Source organism: Pseudorca crassidens, chromosome 9 (assembly GCF_039906515.1).
Source record: "Pseudorca crassidens isolate mPseCra1 chromosome 9, mPseCra1.hap1, whole genome shotgun sequence".
Taxonomy (NCBI): Eukaryota; Metazoa; Chordata; class Mammalia; order Artiodactyla; family Delphinidae; genus Pseudorca; species Pseudorca crassidens.
In genome coordinates, this window is record NC_090304.1 from 71356004 (window position 1) to 71379727 (window position 23724).

Sequence of the window (23724 nt, forward strand, 5' to 3'; positions counted from 1 at the left end):
CCCTCCCCTCACTCTACCCCCTCGACTAGACTTTCCAAGGACAGGGTGTGTGTCTTCCTCATCTTTGTGCCCTGCTGCCCCAGCACGGTTGTCACTCTGAACGGAGCTGAATCCTAGGCAGGGGCTCATCAAAGCGGTGAGAGCTCGAATGCAAACGTGAAGGGGGCTTCAGCCGGAGCCTCGCTGTCCGGGAGGGCCAGTCTCCGTTTCAAGGATTTACTGAGTCCCCATTGACTGTAACATACTTGAAATAGCTGCTATATGGGTGAGAAATAGAAATAAAACTTTAACTCTGATTGAGAAGGTGAGAAAGGAGAAGTGAGTATGGAAGATTACAAGCATAGAAATACTAACCGTTGTGGTAGTATCAGTATCCACATGTCAGTAGGTTAAACCTGTAGATGTGCAGTGGTGTCCGTATTCAGAGCACGCCACGTAGCTTAGAATTCAATGTCATCAGTAGAAGGGGCAGGGGATTTGGATCTGGGGGTTTTCTTTTGTTTTCCTTAGATACTATCTTAGTTCTAGCAATTTAGGGAGAGAATTGGCCAGGGTTTAGGAGAGGGCAAGGGCTGAAGGAGTCTGTGGAGAGATATTTTTAGTGTGGCACCCTTGGAGCCCTCCCCACGAGCGTCATTCTCTGTGTGTATCCTGTGTTGCCAGGGACACGACGATCATCAACCACTCGAGGAACGGCAGCTATGGCGAGAGCTCGCTGGAGGCCCACATCTGGCAGGAGGAGGGGGAAGTGATGCAGGCCACCAGGAGATGTCAGGACATGGAGTACACGTAAGGGACAGCTGTGCGCGGCCACCAGGCTCCACTCTGGGCACTTCCCTCAAGACCCCAGTGGGGCCGCCAGCCTGATGTTTGCACTCACACTTCAGCCCTTTCCTGTTCTGAACAGCTTCAAGCTTGAGTTCTCCCTCCCACCCTGCCCCAGAGAGAAGGGAAAGAGTCTACTCGACAACGGGCCTGGAGCCTGAAGTCTCTGGGGGCTAATTTCATGTCAGATGCAGGCTAATAACAAGAATTTAGATGCCCATGTGTTTTCTGGGTGTCTGTCTCTACAACATTCTAGACATTACCAGCTGGACAGGGGAAACATCATATTCCAAAGTCTCAGAGATTTTGAGCCAGGATTTATATATTCCAGCCAGAAATAAAGAACTTATGTAGCTAATGCATTCTTCTCATGGACTAAACAAGACGTCCAACGGGCTTGGTGACATAATAGAGCTAGCCTGCCGCCCACCCCCAGCCCTCCCCGCGGAGCCCTGGGAAGCTGAGCTTCTCATTTTGCAGATGTGAAAATAGGACTGAGTGGCTGAGTCGTTGGTAAGCTCAGCAAGTTACTATTTGGGTTGTGAAAAGAACTCACGTGTTTTCTGATTCTCATCTTTGACCTTCAGGGAGGAAAACAGCAGCTTCTCACAGAAAACCTGTCCGTCTATTTTTCTTTTTCCTCAGAAAATAGGGAAATGGACCCTCCTGAGCAGCCCACCCTGTGTGAGCCTTGAGTCTGTGTGCTTTCCTACTGCTTCTCCATGCCTCCTACTGCCAGGGTCCTAGACACAGTTCAGTCCAGGAGGTCCCTGCTGGGAGGCCGTGGTCACTCAAACTGTGTGTCCTTGGGGTCCCAGGACATCCCAGAGTCTCCTGAGGGGCCAGAGAAGGTGCACCCTTTTCAGCTACTACAAAAGATCCGTCTTCTACAATATGGAGATTGTAACTGAAGACTTCCACTGCGCTTAACTCTCTGTCCTTGAATTATAATTAAAGTCCCTGGGCATCCTGAGAGAAATGTTCATGTTATTCTAGCCAAATGGCTTTTGATCATGACTGTTTTGTTTTGTTACACAGTATTAAAAATCTCCATGCCAAAATCATAGAGAAGGATGCCATGATTAAGGTCCTCCAGCAGCGATCCCGTAAAGACGCCGGGAAGACGGACTCCTCCAGCCTGCGGCCCGCTCGCTCTGTCCCGTCCATCGCTGCAGCCACTGGGACTCACTCCCGCCAGACCTCGCTCACCAGCAGCCAGTTAGCCGAGGAGAGGAAGGAGGAGAAGACCTGGAAGGGGAGCATAGGTGAGCCCCGTCCCTCCCCAGGCGAGCCCCGCCCCCTCAGGCAAGTCCCGCCCCTCCTGAGGTGAGACTGAAGAGAAGCATCACACAAACATTGAGAGGCATCTCCTCTGGCCAAAGGAGTTCAGACACGCTTTCGTGAAAGCAGAAATACTGAGTATTCTCGAGCCTCAGTTTCCTCTATGTAAAGCGGGGAAGGATAATCAGTCACACTTTGGTGGTGGAAGCAAAGACCACCCCACCAGAGTCGCTGTTCACCACGGGTTGATTCACATCGTAATTATCATCATTATTGTTGAAAGCTGAGGTGACCCTTCATGTAAAATGTTCTAATGGGAAAAACCCAGAGACCTCAGGCCTCTGAAGTTGGCTCTGCCCCAGACCAGTGGTAAGACTGCTCCACCTCTGCTTCTGTGTCTCGCAGAGCAGGGCGGTGCCTGGAGGTGTCTGCCCTGCTGTACCCCATGGGGTCATGGCAAGGGCAAAATGAGATAATGGAGAGAAAGCGCTCGGGAAGCAGTGCTCTCGAGTGCAAAGTTCTGGCGGCAGTGGTTTTGCTGGATTGTTGTTACACAGGCAGAACGTTGAGGAGAGTTCTGCAAACGTGTGGTCTCAGCCATGAACACGTTTCCTGGGGTGATGGAGGCTGGCTGGGTCTGGAGAGAAGCGGCAGAGCCGCCCGGCTCGCAGGCAGCGCATCCTCCGCTCTTGTCCCCGGCACTCCACACCCCCAGGGGCCTGGCCCTTCTTTGATGCATTTCCCCGGCTCAGAGTGTGTTTTGTTTATCTAAGGAGCCGAGAGCCTGTTTTTCTCAAAACAGAACCCCAGAGGAGCCTGGCTGCTTCGTGCCAAAGGGGATAAGAGCTTCCAGAACGAACGTGACAGACTTGGGGTGATCAAAGGCACCCAGCCACAATCTCTGTTTGAAGTTCCCCCACGGGTTACTTCTGCAGCCCCTGCCCTCCAAGGAAATGCACTTCAAAGAGGACGTGTGTGGACAGCAGCTGGGATCTTCAAAGACCCTCCCAAGGACGCTTAGCTCCCCACCCCAGTTAGAGAGCCTTGGAAGCGGCGCTCAGGCAGGCCTGGTAGGGGAGTCTGAATGTGCTCAGCTCGCATAGAAACCTCCCTGGCAGAGGCCAGTCTGTGACATCCACCCAGGCAGGCATTTCCCTGGGGTCTGTGCCTGTACCCTTAGCATCTGATGTGTCTCAACCAGGCCTGGGAGCCAGAGGACCCGGCTGCGGGAAGAGTTGCTGTGTTCTCTGCACTGGTGTTCCTCCTCGTTATTGTGATTGGTGTCCACGTGTCACAAAAACAGAGCAGGGCCCTCTGAGGTTCCAGGCAGAGGCACACAGTCAATTCGCAAAGGTACAGTGCACAGCCCCCAAAGTGTTTCCACAGTCTCTTGCCCGAGGGGCTCTGGAAGGAGGTAGAGGTGATGACACATACCTTCCTGATGGCTCAGGGGCTCCCAGGGGAGAAGACAGGCCAGTGACTTGGTTCCACAGAACATCCTTGCCAGACGGTGGCTTTTCACCAGACAGGGCGATGAGGTGGCAAGAACACAGAGTGGACTTAAAGGCAGGCACAGCTGGGTTCCAATCCCATTTCTGCTATTGATACTTCTCACTGTGAGATACTTATTACTCCAAGCTTCCATTTCCTTTTCTGTAAGACAAAGGATAACAACAGGCCCTACCTCCTATGAAATGAGATGATGTGTGTGAAGCACCTAGCCAAAGCCCCTCGCTACTCAAGGTGTGGTCCTTGGACCCTTGGACCCTTGGTCCTTGGACCACAGCCTTGGACCACCCTCTCCTGGGAGCTTCTTAGAGAAGCAGACTCTCAGGCCCCACCCACTGACTTGAATCTTCATCTTAACAATATATCCAAGTAATTGATAGGCACATTACTTTTTTTTTTTCTTTTTTTTGCGGTACGCGGGCCTCTCACTGTTGTGGCCTCTCCCGTTGCGGAGCACAGGCTCCAGACGCACAGGATCAGCGGCCATGGCTCACAGGCCCAGCCGCTCCGCGGCATGTGGGATCTTCCCGGACCGGGGCACGAACCCATGTCCCCTGCATTGGCAGGTGGACTCTCAACCACTGCGCCACCAGGGAAGCCCTGCACATTACATTTTGAGAAGCGTTGCTGTAGACAGACTGGATTGAGTTGCATTCTGTTATGAATGGGCATCTTGAAATAGCCCTGGCAAAGAGACGTTATGAATTGCTGGCTCATTAAATAAGTGAACAGACACTCGATTGTGCTTACCGCATTTTCTACAGGCTAGTGTTCCGGAGTGCTGGCACTGTTCTGAACGTGGGCCGTATTTCACCATCATAACAGTGACTGTTCTGTCCAGCTTTGTAGGAAGACATTGAGGAAAAGGGACACCACAGCGCATCATGCCTCCCTTTTCCCCAGCCAGCCCGCCCTCTTCCTGCCCCAGCCTCTCTGCTCTTGGGGCAGGCAGGGAGGGAGAAGAGGGCTGAGTGGTCCTTCCCAGGAGCCCAGCTGGCTTTCTGCTTCTTGGAGGACATGGCTCTCCATTGCAAGGATCTCTTTGGGGAATACTGTACACAGCTCTGTGTTGCCCTGACCAGGAAGCGTGTTTGTTTTGACCCGGGGCCTGTAGGAGACCATCTGTTACCAAGAGTGGAGGGGTGTCGGGGGCTCTTAGGCACAGCATCAGGCCGATGGGACCGTGTCTAGGAGCAGGGAAGCCTTCAGGTTTTCTGAAGCGCACAGCCACTGCCCAGGACTAGCCCTCCTGGGCCATATTAGGCAAAGCAAGCATCGCTCTAGAACACTTTGCAGGAATGCCCTCACCCCTCGGCACTCTGCCTATAAGGTGCCTCTTCTCCATTCTCCCATAGCACCCTGAGAATAATAGTGTCCTATCATTTGTCATGTTATATTAGAACCAATTTACTTGACAACTCCTCCCCCCGCCCCAGACTAGGTGTTTTGGTTTTGTTTTTAAAGAATGGCATTGAAAAAGCTGTTCTTCTGCCCTCAGGGTTGCTGCTGGGGAAGGAGCCCCATGAACACGCATCCGCCCCCGTGCTGCCCACCCCGCCTGCCACAGCGCTATTTCCTGCGGCCCTTGTCACCTCGGCCAGCAGCGCCCACGCGAAGACAGGCAGCAAGGACAGCAGCACACAGACGGACAAGAGCGCCGAGCTCTTCTGGCCCGGTGTGGCCTCCCTGCCCACGCGCGGCCGGCTGAGCGGAACCCCTTCCAACAGCCCGGTCCTGAAGCACCCAGCGGCCAAGGGCACGGCAGAGAAGCTGGGTATGAGGTCCCCGCCTCCTCTCACGCTCCGGGGATCCTCAGCGCTCCCTGGCCTGAGAGGGGGAGGCTTTCGTTGAGCTGGGGAGGGGGCAGGGCTCCCAGTCAACTCTGACTTTACGGGTTATCTTCTGATTATGGTTACCCTAATGCATTTAGGCTCTGCATGCCCTTTATTATGCTGGAATTAAAATGTGTGTAGAGACTCCTCACTTATTACCATTTAAAGGAGTCCACAAGTTGCATCTGTCCTTTTAGTGTATGCTTTGTAACTAGCCCTTCCCCAGAAGGTGTGCAGACAGACGCTCCAGGGGACGTTAGGGAATTAGTTCCCGGCCCCCCCCTCCGCCCCCCAGTATATTTGAGAGCTGGTACCAGGCACCACCAGGTCCATCAAGACCAACAGGTACAAAGACATTGCCTTCAAGGTGTTTACTCGTCAAGGATTCGGGGTCGAGAGCACCTCCCGATTGAAGGAGAAGGTAGATTTAAAGTAGGCGAACTGGCCCAATACTCAGGCCAGTTCTAAGTAGGTGCCGTCAAATATTTAAGAGAAGACAGCTTAGGAGGAGCTTGGCAATGAGTCCAGAAGTGGCTTTGGACTGTTCGTAGTCATGGGGTGAGGAGGAGGTGGGAGCTACTGGGCATAAATGAATTGTTTCCTCCAGAGGGGTTCCCTGTGTTTATCCTCCAAAACAGACAAGTAAACACAATGTTATTTTCGGAGATTTAATCCTTGGGGTGCTCTTCTGCAAGGAAGGCAGGGAACACGTGACAAGGACCTGGCTCGTGGCGTGCACGTGATAGTTTGGAGGAGAGGAGGAGAGCGGGGGTGAGGGCTCCGCACCAAGTCCCGATGCCACTTTCACCCGCTCAGACCTCTCCCATCACGTCCTAGTTCTGTTCTTTGTGTCCGAATCCCAGGGCCAGTCCTTTAGCTTTGGTCCACCATGGGCTGGGCACTACGGCCTTACCTGCATGCACCGATGGTGAGGGGTGGTACTTAAATGGTTCCGTTTTAGAGAGGGCTGGGAAGGCTGTGCTCCTCTTGGGGAACAGGCTGCTAATGTGTCCCTTCTGTTTGGCAGAGAATTCTCCCGGCCACGGGAAGTCACCTGACCACAAAGGTCGCGTCAGCAGCTTGCTCCACAAGCCCGAGTTCCCTGATGGGGAGATGATGGAAGTTCTCATCTAACACCGGCATCCCTGTTGAATTTTGCAACAGAACTTTGATGAGCAAGGAACGTGGCAAAGAGAAAGAAAGATCAAGAAGGTTGTGGATGGGAAATCAGGAATGATTTGAACTGATCAGGATTTCAGATTCATGAGAACACTTTTTATAAATGTTAAAAACAAAACAAAAGCAGGAGGCCTACATGACTGAAAATGAAGAGGATGTCATGGATTTTTACTGCATATGGTGGAAGAGAGGAGGTGCATGTAGGTTTGGAAACAAAGAAGAAATAGGAAATGGAATTTTTCCGTTGTACAGAAAATGTATCTCTTGGGGAGGGTCTGTGTACACCCATTCTCTGGTTATAAACAGATAAACCTGGGCATGGATCTTCCTTGAAATACGCCCATTCTCCTTGCCTCTTAGCTTGTTTTGTTTCAGAAGAACCTCCTAGGAATCTCGGAGAGTCCGTCTTGATATAACGTAATAATCTCACCTGTGCCCTCCATGGGGTGTCCTGTGATTGCGTGTGGGTGTGGCAGGGAGGAGACATGTCCAGGGTGATGGGGAATTTAAAAGGCCATCTTCACCTCATTACCTGCTTGGTTTGGACATCTTAGCTTTTCTGGATTGAGCAGTATTTTCTAAACAGGACGGGAGCTTTCTGGTCCTGGTGTGTATCCTCCCTCACTTCTCTGAGTTCATCTCTGTCTCTGCTTCATACTCTTTAATTTTACCCTTTTTTCCTTCCTTTTTTTTTTCCCCTTTTGCAACAAGCCATGACAGAATTCCTTTGTTCTGGGGTTTATCAGAGCAGTAACTGAATGTTCATCATTCATCATGACCGGTGGGACAAAGCCGTATGGCGGGTCCCTTGGCTGCTTCCTCCACCTTTGAGGAGTTGGGCTGCAGTGGTTGATCTCATTCTGGCCATGAACTAGGGAAGCTCCGACTAGGCGGAAGATCCATGAGCCCTGTGACGTCCTGCATTAAGCTCACGGCCCCGACTTTTTTCTCTCTCACATCAGCTCTTGGGTGGAGCTTGGTATCTCCACCTCATTGCTCTGTTGAGGTAGGACTTTCAGGACTGCACTCCGGGAAGCGAGTGACACTTGACTTGGTGGCATCTAGAATCTCCCCGGGCACTCCCGCTTTCTACTGTTTGTGGCCACCGCTCTGCCCGCCCCTCGCATCCCTCTGGGCATTGTTGATGAGCGCGCAGACTCTGTGACCGTCAGCACGTGTGTGTCAGCACATCAGTTCTGCCCTGCCAGGAACTTGCTTTGTAACCTAACAGGCCAGTATCTATACAGTGTAGTCAGGTTTTTCAGGATTTCAGTTGGGAGCAACTTGTCCAAAGTAAGACGGAAACACCAGGTCAAAGAGCCAGGAGTGAGTGAGGTCGTGGGCCTCATCCCTGTGCTGTAAGGTTTCCCATCTGACTCCTCAGATACTCAGATATCGGCTTTCTTTACAAATCTAGAAGGGGCTGGATCAGAAGAGAGAAGCTAGTCAGGCCGTCAGATGCTCACGCAGGGCCCCGATAGTTTTCTCCCTGCAGGGTAGCCGGATCTGTGTTTTCCCAGCTCCCTTTCCTCATGCTTACTTAAGGAAAGAAAAAAGAAAAAAAGCCCCAGGTCTGAGGCTTTTTCAAGTCCCACCCAGATGAAGCCCTGAAGACAGCATCACTTAGGAAATTTTGCTTGGGTGGCTCGTTTTAGAGTTGGTCTTTGGAGTGTAACCTGGGTGAAGCCTCCCCAAATTGAGGTGGTGGAAGGATGACAGAGGTGTGAGCTGGAGACGGAGAGTTGGGGAAGGAAACCGATGGCTTTGCCCGGGGGGCCTCTGAGCTGCCTAGTGGTCAGGAGAGTAAGCAGAACGGGTGCTGCTCAAGCCCTGCTCTGCGGTAGGCGCCGTGCATCACGCCTGTTGCCTTCTGCGGTCCTACGTTAAGCATCGCTGGGAAACCAGAGCAGCCCTGGGTGTGAGGAGGGAGCGGTGAGGCCCCATGGCTGGTGTGGGGGCCAGGTGAGTATGGACACGTCGGGGCAGGGATGGGGCAGAGGGATCTCCGTCTCAGTCTCAGTTCCCCATCACTTTTTATAGGTGATGAGGCTCAGTTGATGGCAACTAACTCTCTTAAGGACATTTTGACCCCTGATTAACGTGGGGATGGAAAGAAAACGTCTAGAAATAAGAGGGCACGTCACCTCTGCGAGCCCCCATCATCCGTGTCTGGGCTACCCCAAACATGGGCTGTGTCCCCTAGAAACGGGTGAGAGTGACAGCCACAGCCCAGTTTCCCGCAAAGCCTCATCTTTATGCCCCAGCACATCTCGTTGGCAGCTCAGGCACAAGGCTCATTCGCTTTCCTTGGTCCCCCGAGTTGCCAGGCGTGTTAATTGTCAGAATGCAAACACAGACATCACCATTTTTCAGTTGTGCTGTAGTCCTTAATCTTTCTTTCTTCTAACCTGCTAAGACTCCTCCGTAAGAAGAGGGACCTATAGTTTTGAAATGTCTTCTTCTGTGGGCCCTGACACTTTTCATCTTCATAGCTCGAAGACTTGCTTGCATTTAGGAGAAGTGCAGCTACTGAACTCCCACTGTGTGTTCTGGCCGTTGACAATATATGATCTCACTGGATTTTCAGAAAATAATCCTAGCTCCGTTTTTTTAGTGCCAACTGTATGCAAGCACTGGGGTAAGTCCCTTTTAATGAGTCCTCAGACCACATGGGAGCAGGGGCGAGTTTATCATCCTTGTTTCACAGAGGAGGAAACTGGGGCTCAGGAGGTCAAGTCCCTCCCCCAGGAGAGGCTGGGATCTGAGCCGAGGCTTTGGGAGAGGAGCTGTGCCTTCGCCACAGGCTGGACTGCCTCTGACTTGGGGATGATAAGTCCACGGCTTGACCCGCTCTGTCCCCTCTATGTGATGTGTGCACTCCTAGACACACACACACACACACACACACACACACGCACACACACACACACACACACACACACACACAGAGCTTCCTGCCCCCTTGCCACCCCGGGAGCTAAGAAATAGGACTAAAGCCCAGAACTGCTAGAACTGCCCATAAACACAGGTATAGGTAGGAGTCTTTGTGTTCCGTTGTAAGCAGGACCACAAAGTCTGTTTAAAAAGCACTTACTTACGAGTGGTCCAGAGGCCAGGCCTTCTCCAGAACTTTTCAGTGGTGTCTGATAATGAACTCGCGAGCCCTGTCTCAGGGTGAAGGGTAAAGGCCTTGGCCTTGTGTGGTGACGTGCTGGAGTAACTCCGCTTCTTCCTTCAGTGTGTCACCTGGCGGTTTCTGCGTGCTGCCCGGCATACTGTATGCAGCAGAGATGTTGCTGCTTTGGGGCACTAATTTCAGAGCGTGTGCAGAGCCTTTCCTTAGCTTTTTCTTCTTAGCTTTTCTTCTGCTTCCCAGAGTTGGGAAGCCAGCCACAGTGTCGTGCCCAGTCTGCTTGGAGCAGGCATGCAGGACAGGGCTGCCACGTCCCTCCCAGGGCTTGGGTTGGAGGGCAGAGAGTGGAGGCATGTCTCCCTTCTTCCGTTTTGCAGAACTTGCTCTTTGGAACCTATGTGTGCATTTGACTACACAGGACTTGGGTTGGATCGAGACAGTTGCTCCCAATGGATTGTGAACTTGGAAGAGAGAGTTCGTTGGTTCTGTGGCTCAGCGGGGAGGCTGTTGGAATGCCCCCTGCAGAGAAGCCAGCCATCACTGCTGTTCTCTCCTGGGTTTGCCCGCAGCCTCCTGTGTCCCTAGGATGCTGAGCGCTAGCAATTGCAGGTGGCTCCTGCGTCCTTGTCCGTAGCTGATGGCAAGAGAAATTCTCCCTACAGCAGCCTGAGTCCCAGGGACTGATGTGAACACAGACGTCAGGTGGGGCAGCGCCCGGGGGGCTGTGGAGACTTGCAAGGTGGAGGAGTTGCAAGGTTTTGAGGCAGGGAACTCACGCTTGGGCTGCTGGGAGCTGAGCAAAGAGGTATGTTTTCCAGAACAAAGTCCTGCTGCGTGTCTGCACTGGTGCCGGCGGGGCATGCTTCTCTCTGCCCCCAGTGATCTCACCTCCTCCTAAGCCTTGGAGGACGGTGGTACAAGGGAGCTGGGCAAGTGTTCTTAAACAGAGAAGGTCCAGCCCACAGTTGCCTGCTTCTCCTCTCCAAGTCTGACACAGCCATGGTATACGCTTTATAAATGTTGGTTTTCTCTTCTTTTTTCTTGCTAATTAATCAGTGGGTTTAAAACGTCTTCATTCGACATGAGGATTGTTTAATGGGTTTGCCTCTGGTGTGTGGCCCCATGGGAGATGCGCAGAGTAATTAAGAAATTACCAGAAGCTGATCAGCTGGGAGCATGGAGAAGTCAGCATTTCAGTAAATGGATTTCTTCTGGAACTGTCAATAATGAGCAGTCTTTTTCTGTTTTTTAAGTAGTATCCCCTTCTCTCATCTGGTAATTTAATGGTATAAAGACATGTATATGTCAGTGCGTACATAGGAGGCGTGACTGTAAGGTTGTATGTCGAGTTTCTTTTCTTAACATCCAGAAGATGCAAGTGTTTCATCTCACCCCACGTTGCTTAAGAGGTGACCCTTTGCGAGACGCTGTGCTGATTACTGCCGTGCTAAGTAGAAACATTTTGCAGACGCCTCTGTTAGAATGGATCTGGGGGCCTGGCATGTTCCTCTGGTTATCCTTAGAGTTGAGAAAGCATCATCCTTTGAAGGCAGGTTTAAGTTTGGAAATAATCCCAAGTCATTCACTCAGTTGGATAAATAAAGATGGGTGATTAAGGTAAGTCACATCCTTTTAGCTTTTTCCTTTGAAAGAAGTCCGTAAGATGTTTCTGGGGGATGAGTCTTTGGACCCTCAGAGGCTCTCAGAGTGACCACTTCAAAGGAGGACAGTCATCGTTAGTACATGTACCTTCCAGAGGCTTCGTTGTAAAAAGCCTGCTCCCTTGCCACGCCTTGTATGTGTTCACGTCTCTGCGTACACGCGGGTGTAAGTACACATTCACGAGTCGCCGCCTCCAGTAGGAATTCTGTAAAACCCTGTTAGACTTAAGTGCATGTTATTGTCATGTTAGGCCAAGACTGAGGTGTTTCTTTGTCATGAAACTTCGCTTCCTCACGGAATTAAAATATTGTTTTTTCAATATAATGAAGTACATATACAGTATTTTCTTGTATCAGCTCCTGAAGCTTTGGTGCCCAGTGGTGTGTTTACATGTGGTTTGCCTAAGATTCCGTTCACATAGAGACACCTGTAAGTATTTATTACAAACCGGAATGTAAGCAAATTGATCCATAGTGATTTTCTTTGAATTAAGGTGTTTTCCCCTTTTGCGGAGGGGAAGGGGAGCCTCCTTCTCCGCGTGAGGCTCATGCAGAATCTGGGACATTCTGTGAGGCTGGGCAGGCCATGCACCCACCTCAGCAAAGCGCCAACGGCCGGGGCGCCGCCACACTTCCCGCCAGCTGTGTGTGTCACCGCCCTGCTTGGTGGCGTGTGCGTGTTCCCTCCAGCAGACTCTGCTGTAAGATTCTGGCATCTTCGATGTGCTAGTCTGTATTGAAGCAGAGGTGGAGGGTGCAGAGCTGCACGGCCAGATGGGTCTGTGTCCAGAGTGGGGAAATCCAAGAAGACGGCATGTCCCTCACAGCAAATGTTGATACTGTTGGTCAGCCAAAGATTTTCATATTCTTTGCTGCTTAAACTTGTGCCTTAATATTGTATATAATAAATGGATAAAATGGCTCTCTCCCTCACGCTTGCTCTTTTCTGTCCCAAGGAACTTATATACCAGGTGCTCAGTAAATGTTGGTTGAATTTCATTTCATGTTACTGCTGGAAGCAGCCTCACTTGCTGTTTGGCTTGCAGAGGCAAGAGGCATCCCGCGTGCCCCCCTCCCTCCCCCCAGCCCCTGTGGGCCTCATGCTTTTGATCCCAGGAGGAAATGAGTCATCCAAACCCCTGGAACTTGCCGTCCACCCTGCCACCCACCCCTCCAGACAAATACAGAAGGAGGAAACGCCGGGGACGTGGGCGCGGGAGACGGTGGCCACTTTGATCACATCTGAGTGTCCTCTTTGGGCGATCCTGGGTTCAGGGCCTGCCAGTGACCACCGTCACTCAGGAATTTACCCCAGCAGCCTGGGCCCTGAGTCTGAGCTGGAGTTGGAAGCGTCTCCGTGCCCCATGATGGACGTGGCAGATGTCGCTGCCTTCTTAGTGTCTTGGGGTCACAGGAAACGTGGGGGGCTTTGGTAGAAAGAAGTCACATGGTAAAGTGGTGAAATTCAGGTGGGAGCCACAGTGGCTGAAGCAGGAGAAAGGGACAAATTCCATGAGAGTCCCCGAGTGAAGGGTCCCCCCCCCCTCCGCCCGAAGGGGACAGTGACCTGGGAACACTGCTGGGGAGGGCGAGGTGCCCTCTGTTTGTTTTCTAGTTGTGTCTCTCTGAGCAGAAGCCTCTCGCGCCCGCCCCTGGCCCGAGCATGGGTAGAGCTTCCTAAATGTGAGTGTAGGGAGAGCGAGGGATGCACCTCTTGTCCCCCAGGGACGGCCGGTGTGGTTTGCACGCATTACCGTCTTCAGTCCTCACAACAACCTGGGCATCCCCATTTTAAAGACAAGGAAACTGAGGCTGAAACAACCTTGGGCAAGTAACGTGCGAACGATGGCAGGATTTGAACCCAGATCTACCTGACCAGGAGCCCGTGCACTTGCAGTGAAAGGTGGGTAGGGGCTGGGAGCTTGGGTTCTGACCTGTCCTGCCTTCTACCCAAAGGAATTCTCTGCAGGGACCCCCAGATCCCTGCACGTGTGCAGATGTGACTCATGAGAGTAAAGGGCAAACTGGGCAGCTCCCCAGCCTCCACCTCCCGGGACTACTACGGAAAGACAGCTGGAGGCCCCGCATGCCTCAGGGCTCAGATGAGGACCCTTCTGAGCTGGCATCCACCTCTGCCATCTCCCTGCCCTGACTCCGTGCTTGCCACTTGTGGGAGGTGCCCAGGCCTCTGTCCTGGATCCCGGGCTGGGGCCTCTGCACTGCGGGGAATGGGAGCAATGCCTTTTACATTGCCTGGGCTCATTGTAATCAGGAGTTACGCCCCAGGTGAGAAATAAATCAGGAGTTCTGAAATTCCTTTCTTAAAATATACAAAGCTCGGTGATGAAATAAAAGGAGCTTTAGGTCTTTAAAGAATGTTGCCGTTTTCCTGTTTCTGTGGCCCTTTTATCAGGCACAGCCATGTCTGCGATGTGCCTCCTTTACCTGCCCTGTTCTTGGCAGGTAGATGTTCTGTCTTAGCGAGTCTGTCTCCCTCAAAACTCTCCCCTTATGCAGCCCAGAAGGAGACCCTTCCCATGTGGTGTGGATTTCTATCAAAGGGTGACTCTTCCCAAGTTCCTGATGTGAAAACAGAGAATACAGGGCTCACAGGCTATGTAGCTGGGTAATTTGGAGTAAAATAATGTGAACCTTAGTCCTAGTGTTGGAAACATACTACGGAACTTTACATCCTGACTGGTTTCAGCCCTCTGACTGTTTGAGGGAGGAAGGACCTAACATTTATTGAGTTGGCTTTGGAATATTGCTTCACCTTCACAACCTCCAAGGTAGGTGAAGGCATCTTCATCCCTGAGTTTCAGATGAGGAAGTAGGCTCACGAGAAGTGCAGTGCGTGTCGGGCTGCACGTCCGGCCCAGGCCGGCTTGCTTTAAGTCCCCATCCTTCTCTCCTGTACTGCATCGTGGCCTTTGACTTTCGTGGCTTTTATTTTTAATGGTTTGTTTGCTTGTTTTTGGTTTTAATAGTTATAGAGAGAATTGGTAGGCAAGTGGCTAGTTGAAAAAAAAAAACACTTTATAGAGAGAATCGATAGACAAATGGCTCTTTTCAGAAATGTATTTCCAGCAGAAGGCCTGTGTAGACGGACAGGCTTGATCCAAGCCTCTGGTCTCTTTGCAAGATGAGGACTTAATGTAGAGCGGCTTGACTGTGTACTGACGCAGGTACACTTGGGGGGCGGCACCAGAGAGAAGGGACCCAAGGTAGATGTGGTCGCAGGGCCCACTTTCGGGCTGGGGTCCCACTCTTGTTTTTCCTTAGGCACAACCTGAGCCCACAGAACTGCGGTCCAGAGATGCTGAGGGTAAAACGGAAGTGCCTTTTATTTCCGGTCAGATGAGTCCTGGATTGTCCCTGACGGACATCTCTGTGTGGGTCTCCCCAGGCCTGGTCCAGACCTGGCACCTTCCCTTCCACCTCTGTGCTCTGCTCACCGTGCCATCCTCTCCGTCACCTCTGCTGGGCATCGGGGCTGCTCCCTCCCGCCCCCTGTTCCTGGCTATGCACTCCACCTTCCCATGTTGTTTCTCTCCTTTCATTCTCTCCATCCTCACGGCCTTAGCTCCAGACCTCATCTCTCACGTGGACAATTTCAGGATCCTCCTGCCTCCCACTGCAGCCACTGCATCCCTGACACGGACACCAGAGAAACGAGGAATGACCGGCGTTTATTTATTGTCATTATGCAACCCCACGCTCCTGTGAGCCACTCCTATCTTAGGACATTGAATTCTTACGGTCATGTGAGGCCGGCGCTGTTATTAGATCCCCATTTTACTGGAGGAGAAACTAAGAGGCAGAGAACTTAAGTCTCTTGCCCCAAATTCTAGAGCTTGTGGATGGCAGGGCTGGGATCCAGACCTGGCAGACTAGCTCCAGAGACTCCAGGCCACACTGGTCCCCTCAAGCTGTTAAAGTCTGATCACATCACCCCCTCAAGGGGAACCACAACAGAATTATTAGCTCCCAGTGGCCTTCAGAAGAACGTCCAAACTGCTGATAAAGCCTTCATGCTCCATAATCCTCGGCCTCGGCCCAGGCCCCAGGCTGGTTTCCCACCACTTCCCTCCCTCCCTTTCTGGCCCTCAAGTCACCCCGCCATCACTTCCATGCCCCGAATCTGCTCTGTGCGTTTCCATTCCGGCCCTTGGCTCAGAGCCCCGCTCTCTGTCTGTCCAAGTCCTACTGGTCCTTTAAAGTGGAGTTCCAATGTCTCTTCCATCAGGGAGGCGATCTAGACCCCAAGTGTCAACGTGCATCGTCCTTCCTCCATTAGTAGCTGAAGCACCTCGAGAAAGTTGCTGAACTTCTCAGAACGTCTCACCTGTAAGAGGACATGGGGGTGGTACCGTGTCTGTTTCTCCACTAAAATGAACCGGGCCCTAGTACATTTCATGACACTCTATAGGGGCTCGAGCACGTGTTGACCGAATGAGTCAACCCTGAGGATTTCATTGGGGAAGAGTTGGAAAGTGCCTGCCCATGGTAGGCCCTCCACACAGGACGGCTCTGAGCATCGTGGCATCTCCCAGCCTCAGTCCACCTCCTATTACAGTGAACGCATACGGGAGTGTCTGTCGTCAGCTCGTCCATCTGGGGTAGGAACCCTGTCCTGTAGCCAGAGTAGATGCTCACAAAGATTTGAACCGAATGTGAATTCTCCCAAGCGGCTTGCATGTGTTCAGCGACTGTTTTCAGGGAAACCGGCAGAAGAAACCAGAGTAAAATCCAACGTAAAAATGATGCAAGTAGGGCTTCCCTGGTGACACAGTGGTTGAGAGTCCGCCTGCTGATGCAGGGGACACGGGTATGTGCCCCGGTCCGGGAGGATCCCACGTGCCGCGGAGCGGCTGGGCCCGTGAGCCATGGCCGCTGAGCCTGCGCGTCCGGAGCCTGTGCTCCGCAATGGGAGAGGCCACAGCAGTGAGAGGCCCGCGTACCGCAAAAAAAAAAAAAAAAAATGATGCAAGTAATCCATGTTTGTTATAAAAAGAACAATCCCATGATATGGAAGTGTACAAAATAGAAGCTCTAAAGCCCTGTAAGTCACCACCGTGAACAGTTGTATACAACCAAATAGGTAGGTATACAGATGTGAGAATGAATATTAATTTTAAAATAAGACCATGCTATTTCACACAAAATTCTTTTTCACTCAATAATAGATCACAGGCAGATTTCTCTACCCGCATATATAGGTCTATCTTCTTGTCTTTGGTGGCTGCATAGTGTTTCTTTGTATGGAAGAGGGGAGTTGATTGAAGTCCATGCTCGTTGCTGCCCCCACCAGCTTCCCTACAGCATTTTCCCAGCAGTTAAAGGAGAACTAACTGCTAAGAAAGAGGCCAAAACTTACAATTTGTGTCAAGCTTGGCCAAACGCTGTCCCCAAGTTCCTCCAGGGCGTCATAACATTTCCATTGGCCTGTCCAAGCACGATGACATTGGGACCCCAAGGACTTGACAGTGCCATGGCCCCAGCTGATGGTTCAGGCCCAGCCTAGCCTCGCCTGCCCTGTTTCTATCCAGAAAACCTGCCAGCTCTGACAGGCTCATTTTCCATCTAACGTCCTAGCCTTCGGCCCGGAGAAGGACACATTTTCCTGACATTATCCAGCTCAACACGAGGCCAGTCTGACTTTGTCCAGTGATGTTGATTATGTTGATCCCTGTCTTGTCCCCGGCATTTTCATTTTGCAGAGTGTCTATCAGATTTTTACAAATATTTAGCTTTAGGAATAGCCTGTAAACAGAAGCTCAGTTCACAATTCACTTATCACGTTATTACTGAAAATTAATTATGCGCCCAGCACATGTCAGATCCTGGGGGCGGGAAGCCAGGAGGTACAGATCGCTCTGGTGATTCCAGCCCCGAGGGAAGAGGAGGGGAGACTCAGGTGAACTGACCAACTACTGCAAGCCAAGCATTTTACATCAGTCACTGCGTGGGGTCTTCAGGACAGCAAGTACAGGGAGATTCGGAGAGGTTCAGCAAATGACCCAAGGTCCACCCTTACCCAGGTGAGTGGCCCTGTGGCATGTGAGCCTAGGTTTGGGTGCATAAAAGTCAAGATTTTCCCATTATAACCTGCAGCCTCTGCGTTTAAGTCTAATTGAGGTCGTGGGTACAGGAAACAAATTGCTCCTTGCTTATCTTTGTTGGGGCAGGTACACCAGGTCCCTGGACGGATCTGTTAAGACCCCACCACCCTCGGCAATTGGGAATCAAGCATTGGGCTCAGCCACGTACTGCCGTCCCCAGCCGGGGTGAGGGGTGTATATGGGAAGAACAGAGGTTCCACCAACGTTTGCATGTGGCAGTCTCACAGTCGGGACCCAGTGAGAGAACCCAGGCTGAATCTTTTCCCCCTTCTTTTTTTGGGGGGGCGGTGTTAAGTTTTTTTCATTTAATTTTTATTTTATGCTAGAGTATAGTTGATTCACAGTGTTGTGTTTGTTTCAGGTGTACAGCTAAGTAATTCAGTTATACATATGCATATATCCAGTCTTCTTCAGATTCTTTCTTTTCCCCCTTCTTCCATCTCTAAGAGCTCCACAGCCACCAGCAGGGCCCATCAGCTGTCCTATCCCCGCCTTTCCAGAAGAGCCACGGAGAGGGGATCCGCAAAGGAGCCCGTGATGTTCCCTGCCCTCCTTTCTCGCTGGTCTATTTACTTTCTCAATCCCATTTCACCTGGAAGGGAGGTAGTTGGAGGCAATAACCATAAGCAGTATCTTTATTTATTTAAAAAAACTTGGGCGGAATTCCCTGGCAGTCCAGTGGTTGGGACTTTGCACTTTCATTGCCAAAGTTCCGGGTTCGATCCCTGGTCAGGGAACTAAAATCCCACAAGCTGTGTGGTACAGCCAAAATAATAATAATAATAGTAATAATAATAATTTTTAAATTAGATGTCAATAGTTTATATCTTGAAAAATAAAAAAATCTCTTTCCCGCTGTCACGTCACTGCTCCCCTTTCCTACAGAATTCACAGACTCAGGCTTAGGCACGTGTCACAGCTGTCCAGGAATGTGCAACTGACGTCATACATCAGTAATAAACAGACGTAATCAACGGAAAAGGCAGAGCCAGCCTCTGCTCAAGTCGTCTGTGCCTCTCAGTCAAGACCGACACAGTGATCTGGAGAGGAGTGCATTTCGTTAGGGCTTCTGGCAACAAAAAAACACCACCAACCACATTTGCTTTCTGTAGAGTAACACCAGGCATCCAATGAATGGCTGATAAATGTGAAATCTCCACTTCGTAACATCCTCACCCTGTGCAAAATGCATTTCTTCTAAAGAACCTAAGTGTGTCTTTTACTGCTATTTAGTTACCTGCTATTAGCGCTGCCTAGCGATGGCTATGTGATTCCTGCTTACACAGCTGAGAGAATGAGAACAGAGAACTGGGGCACCTTCCCAAGGTCACGGTGAAGTACCAGCAGAGCCAGATTAGAGCTGGGCTCCCCTGCAGCCCTTTTAGTGCTTTTCGGGCAGAGGGATCCCTCTGTGCGGATGCTGTGTGGGCATCGGGTCTTTTCGGAGCCCTGCCCCCTTTCCTGCCTGGGGATCAGTAAACCAAGAAGTGATGGGTGTGATGTGAATCTGTCAGGCCATCACCTGAGAAGAGCTTCACATCTAACTCATACGTCTAAGGAGCCAAGAGATATCATAAAGGCATAATTCCAGGCTCAGAGGTTGAGATTTCTCCCAGTGTCAGAGCCAGGCAGGTAGGGCCCAGGACTGTGGGATCACAGCAAACAATGCTTGAGGACTCTTCCTTTGACAGCCTCAAAACCTATGACACTATAGCAGTGCTGAGATGAGAATGACCACAGCAGCAAGATGGCAGATGAAAACAGACAAGGGCCTCTCCCAGGGATAACAGAGCTGCTGGCAGATGCAGGGCCCCTTTGCATTTGAGAAACAGGGTTGGAGAGACACCTCCCATCACAGTCTGGTAGGGACCACCTGTAGCAGCTGATTCTTCAGCATTCTCAGTATGTGGAGGATGTATAAAGCATCCCAAATAACGCATGATTCACACTGAGAAACACACTTAAAAACATATTAGTTCAACAAACCTTTATTGTGTTAGATGAGAGATGCAAAGATAAAAAAGATGCTGTACCTGCCTTCCGTGCCCCACGCCCCCAAGCTCATAGTCTGGGTGAAAAGACCAGAGGGGACCACAGTACCGTGTATAGTAAATGTCAAACTCACGGGTTGTACAGGTTGTTCTGTTGGTCTAAAGAAGTGGGGAAATAGGCAACGTGTGAGTTGAACGTGGATGAGTGAGAAAAGGAGACAGTGCTGAGGGCAGAGGGCAGGGGGTCAGTGGGCACAGAGGCAGGGCGTCCCCAGGAAACCACGGCTCTGGTCTGCAGGGGCTGGTGGGGATGAGTCTGGGCGGTCCTCTAGGTCCGTGAGCTGCCGTGCCAAAGATTCTGGCCCTTGTCCTGTGGCCATAGATGTTGGAAGCGGGCAAAAGTATATTTAATCAGGACTGTGATCCAATAGATGCTGTTTTATAGAAAGATAACCAAGGGTATTGAGTCCACACTATGAGGAAGGGACAATAATGACATTGGGTGTTTCTGTTTCTATGGCCATATCACAATTGCTCCCAAACTTAGCAGCATAAAACAACCATTTATTTTGCTCATAACTTCACTTTGGGCAGGGCTTGGGGTGGGGGGGGTGGTATTTCATCTCTGCTTTGCTCAGCTGAAGTGGCTCAAAATCATGGAAGCTACAAGAGTGGGGAGTCCAGGGGCATTTCCCTCTGTGGTCTCTCCCAGGGTCTCTCCAGTGTGGAAGCTTCAGGGTGGTTGGACGTCTTATGTGGTAGCTCAGGGTGTCAAAGACATATATATATATGTATAGAGAGAGAGAGAGAGGGAGGGAGGGAGGCAGCACGCCCAGCAGAAGACATATTGCCTTTTATGACCTGGCCTCAGATGTCACGCAGCATCTCTCTGCCACGTCTATTCAAGGCATTTACAAGGACCTGCCAGGGTTCAAGGGAAGGTGGGGGGCAAGCAGGATAGACTTTATCTCTTCAAGTGTTTGAAATGGCAAGGTTCTAGAAGAGCACAAGGGACTAGAGATATTACTATTGCCGTGACCATTTTGGAAAATTAAGTCTGTCACACGAGGTACATGTCAGAGCCAGTATCCTAAGTTATACATACCTTTTCTCATCTTACTCTCCCCTCTACCTATGAGGTAGGTATTATCCAGCCCATTTTATATATCAGGAAATTGAGGCTTGAAGATGTTAAGAGGTCTGCCTGAAATCACACACCAAGAAGGGATGGAGCTGGATTCTGTGTGCAAGTCTAATGACCCCAAGATCTCTTGCCCTCTCCCTGCTGCAGCTTCAGGCGTGGGAAAGAAAGCACGGAGGCAGACTAATTCAAAGACATTTTTCTGCCCAGGAATGTTGTCACCACTAAGAAGGGCAGGTGATTTATGAGCTGAATAGGAAACTGAATCAACAGATCTGCAGACCAATTGAATTTGTGTTGTGTCTGCATCATAGATGCCAGATGACAAGCATTTCCTGTGGTCGTCAGTGCAACTACCAAGCAGGCAGAGCTGACAGTTGCCTCTTACCAAGTGCCAGGCTCTGTGCTAAGTACTTTCTGTGCATTAACTAATATTCACAATAACCCTATGGGACAGGTATTATTGTTGCTGCTGTTATTAGGCTTAAAGACATTAATTAATGTTGCATAGAGAGGGCATCACCCCCAAGGGCCTCCCACCTCCCTTCCATGAATCCCTTCCCCAACCAGCAACATGATGTCATGAATAGATGAACCAATGGTCTCTCCTCTCAGGGGCACCACCAGCCATGGAGTGGTTAGGAAGGCCCCTCTCTGGAGTCAGACTGGTCAACTGGAGACCAGCTCCACCATTTACTAGCTGTGTGAGCCTGGGCCAGTCACTTAACCTCTCAGTGCCTCAGTGTCGTCATCTATAACATGAGGATACAGTCTATTTCTCATAGAGATTCCCATCAGGAGTATAAGACATGTCTGGACAGTACCCAGTGTACACCTTGGCCTGGAGAAAGCACACGATGGATGTCAGCTATTGTTCTTAGTGTAGAGGCTGGTGCCAAGGGCTCCTTGGGATTGACTTGTAGACGATGAGTTCTTATGGTCCAGGGACATGCATTGTTTTCTTCAGAGGGCCAGGGAGCAACTTGTTTTACTAGCCTTGTTGGGATGGAGGTGGGGGTCAATCTGTCCAGCCAGGCACAAGGGATAAGCCAACCAATGAGATGACGTGGCAGCAGGGAGGGAGGAGTTTGCAGACACCGTGCTGCTTCATGGATGCTGCAAAGTGCAGAGAGCTGGTCCCAAAGCCAGGGTTGTAACTGATGCACTGAGTCAGGGCCCACACAGCTGTTTCCCGTGATGGGGGGAGGCCCTGGATTTAGGCTCCTGTGCTTTGGGTTAACAAAGGAGCTATGGACGAGGAAGCAGGAGCCACCTATGATTGTCAGCATCTTACCACCTGTGACCTCCATTCTTAGGCAAACCTGCTTTTGCTTTCAAGGAGAAAGAAGAGAGCTCTCTGGTTGTACACAGGGAGGTACACAGTCCTCCCTTGCACTCTGCATCCCCCTGTATGCTGACCTTTTCAGTTTGAGCCAGGCTGCAGTCCCTCCCTGGTGGTAGAGCTGGCATCTGGTGGACAGGCACCCTACATTTTGGAAGCACGGTTGAGAGAGAACATAGCAGAGAGGAGTGACTGGGAGCCTCTGGTCTGGGTTCCTGCCCTTGGTTCCTGTCGTCCCAGCCCCAGAGCGCTCCTGTCCTTCTGGTGATTCGGTTAGGTGCCAAAACATCTCTCCTGTTGCCCAAACTGGCAACTTGGGTCCTTCTGGTCCCAAGTAAGGTAAGCACAGGAGGGCTCCTGGCTCAGCCCAGGCAGCTGGCTTCTCACGCCCACAATGAGGATAGAGAATTCACAGCATGGCCTCCTTCCAAACATCTCAAAACCGGACCCCAGTGTGTCTTCACTGGAGACCCCCATTGTCAGACCTCTGATGGTTCCAAATATGAGAGAGTCTGCCCCTCTTTCTATAGTATCACCTCTGCAGGCTTCCTTGTCAGCTAAATCTGCCCTTTGTTCCTTTCATTTCCTTTCCTTTTTGAAAAACAAGGATCAACATTAAAGACTATAGATATGCCTCAGATTTCTACCTTCTTGACAGTAGCCATGGGCCTCCGGAGAGTCCCGAGATGAGGAATGATCCCTTCTGCCTCGCTGTGCGTTTCAAGCGGGAGTTTTACAAAACTTCTGTTTATACACAGCTTTCAAAGAGCATGTCAATTTTGTGTTCTGAAAATCTCCATCCCTCCTTTTTCTCACCTCCTTTGAACTTGGCCAGCATCTCCCGCAGGAGATCTGAGTGTGGGCTTTCTGCCTTTCTGACGTCTGTTTGCTGGCTTGTTTGTACCTTTCATCTTTCCCACAAGGATTCCAGGTGGCTAACAGCAAAGTACACACACACAGAATGGTTAATAAAATAAAAACCGGAGACCCTTGATGTTTGTGATTTCAAATTCCCAGTTTCTTCTTTAATAATGCCGAAGATCGGTGACATAAGAGAATTTTGAAATCTCTTAAAAGTCGAGCCACTTGGCCTCAGACCTTTCCTAGGAGGCAGGACAACCTGTACACTTCAGAGTCAATAAAGTGTTGCAGGCTCACCCCAGTCTCTCCCCAAGGCCAGCAGTGCCATCTAGGACACAGCCAGAAGCAGGCCAGGGTGGCAGGCCTCCTGATGCAACTCAGCTGCCTGCCTGACTCATGAGGCCTCAGTCAAGGCTGTGCTGACGCCAAAGGGGATGTTTGTGGGGGAAGGGCAGGAGTGTCCATACATTTCAATGCGTTCTCCTGCCCCTAGTGTGTTTGATAGTCAGATGCAACTTCGAGAATTTCTATAAGTGCTGGAGAGGGTGTGGAGAAAAGGGAACCCTCTTACACTGTTGGTGGGAATGCAAATTGGTTCAGCCACTACGGAGAACACTATGGAGGTTCCTTAAAAAACTAAAAATAGAGCTACCATATGTTCCATCAACAGATGAATGGGTCAAGAAGGTGTGGTTTACATACACACACACACACACACACACACACACACACACGCACGCACAATGGAATATTATTCAGCTATAAAAAAGAATGAAATAATACAATTTGTAGCAACATAGATGGACCTAGAGATTATCATATTGAGTGAAGTAAAATATCATATGAT

General features: G+C 50.8%; 1 protein-coding gene across 11 annotated transcripts in view; it reads left to right on the plus strand.

Annotated features, from left to right (window-relative positions):
- AMOTL1 (angiomotin like 1) overlaps positions 1 to 12342 on the plus strand; it is a 175618-nt gene extending 163276 nt beyond the window's left edge. For all 11 annotated transcript variants that reach the window (XM_067750736.1, XM_067750738.1, XM_067750735.1 and 8 more), the window contains 4 exons: positions 664 to 789; positions 1864 to 2090; positions 5114 to 5389; positions 6475 to 12342. In XM_067750736.1, coding sequence (XP_067606837.1) covers positions 664 to 789; positions 1864 to 2090; positions 5114 to 5389; positions 6475 to 6581 — 736 coding nt within the window. In that variant the 3' untranslated portion in view covers positions 6582 to 12342. The remainder of the gene's footprint in view (positions 1 to 663; positions 790 to 1863; positions 2091 to 5113; positions 5390 to 6474) is intronic.
- The last annotated feature ends 11382 nt before the right edge of the window (positions 12343 to 23724 follow it).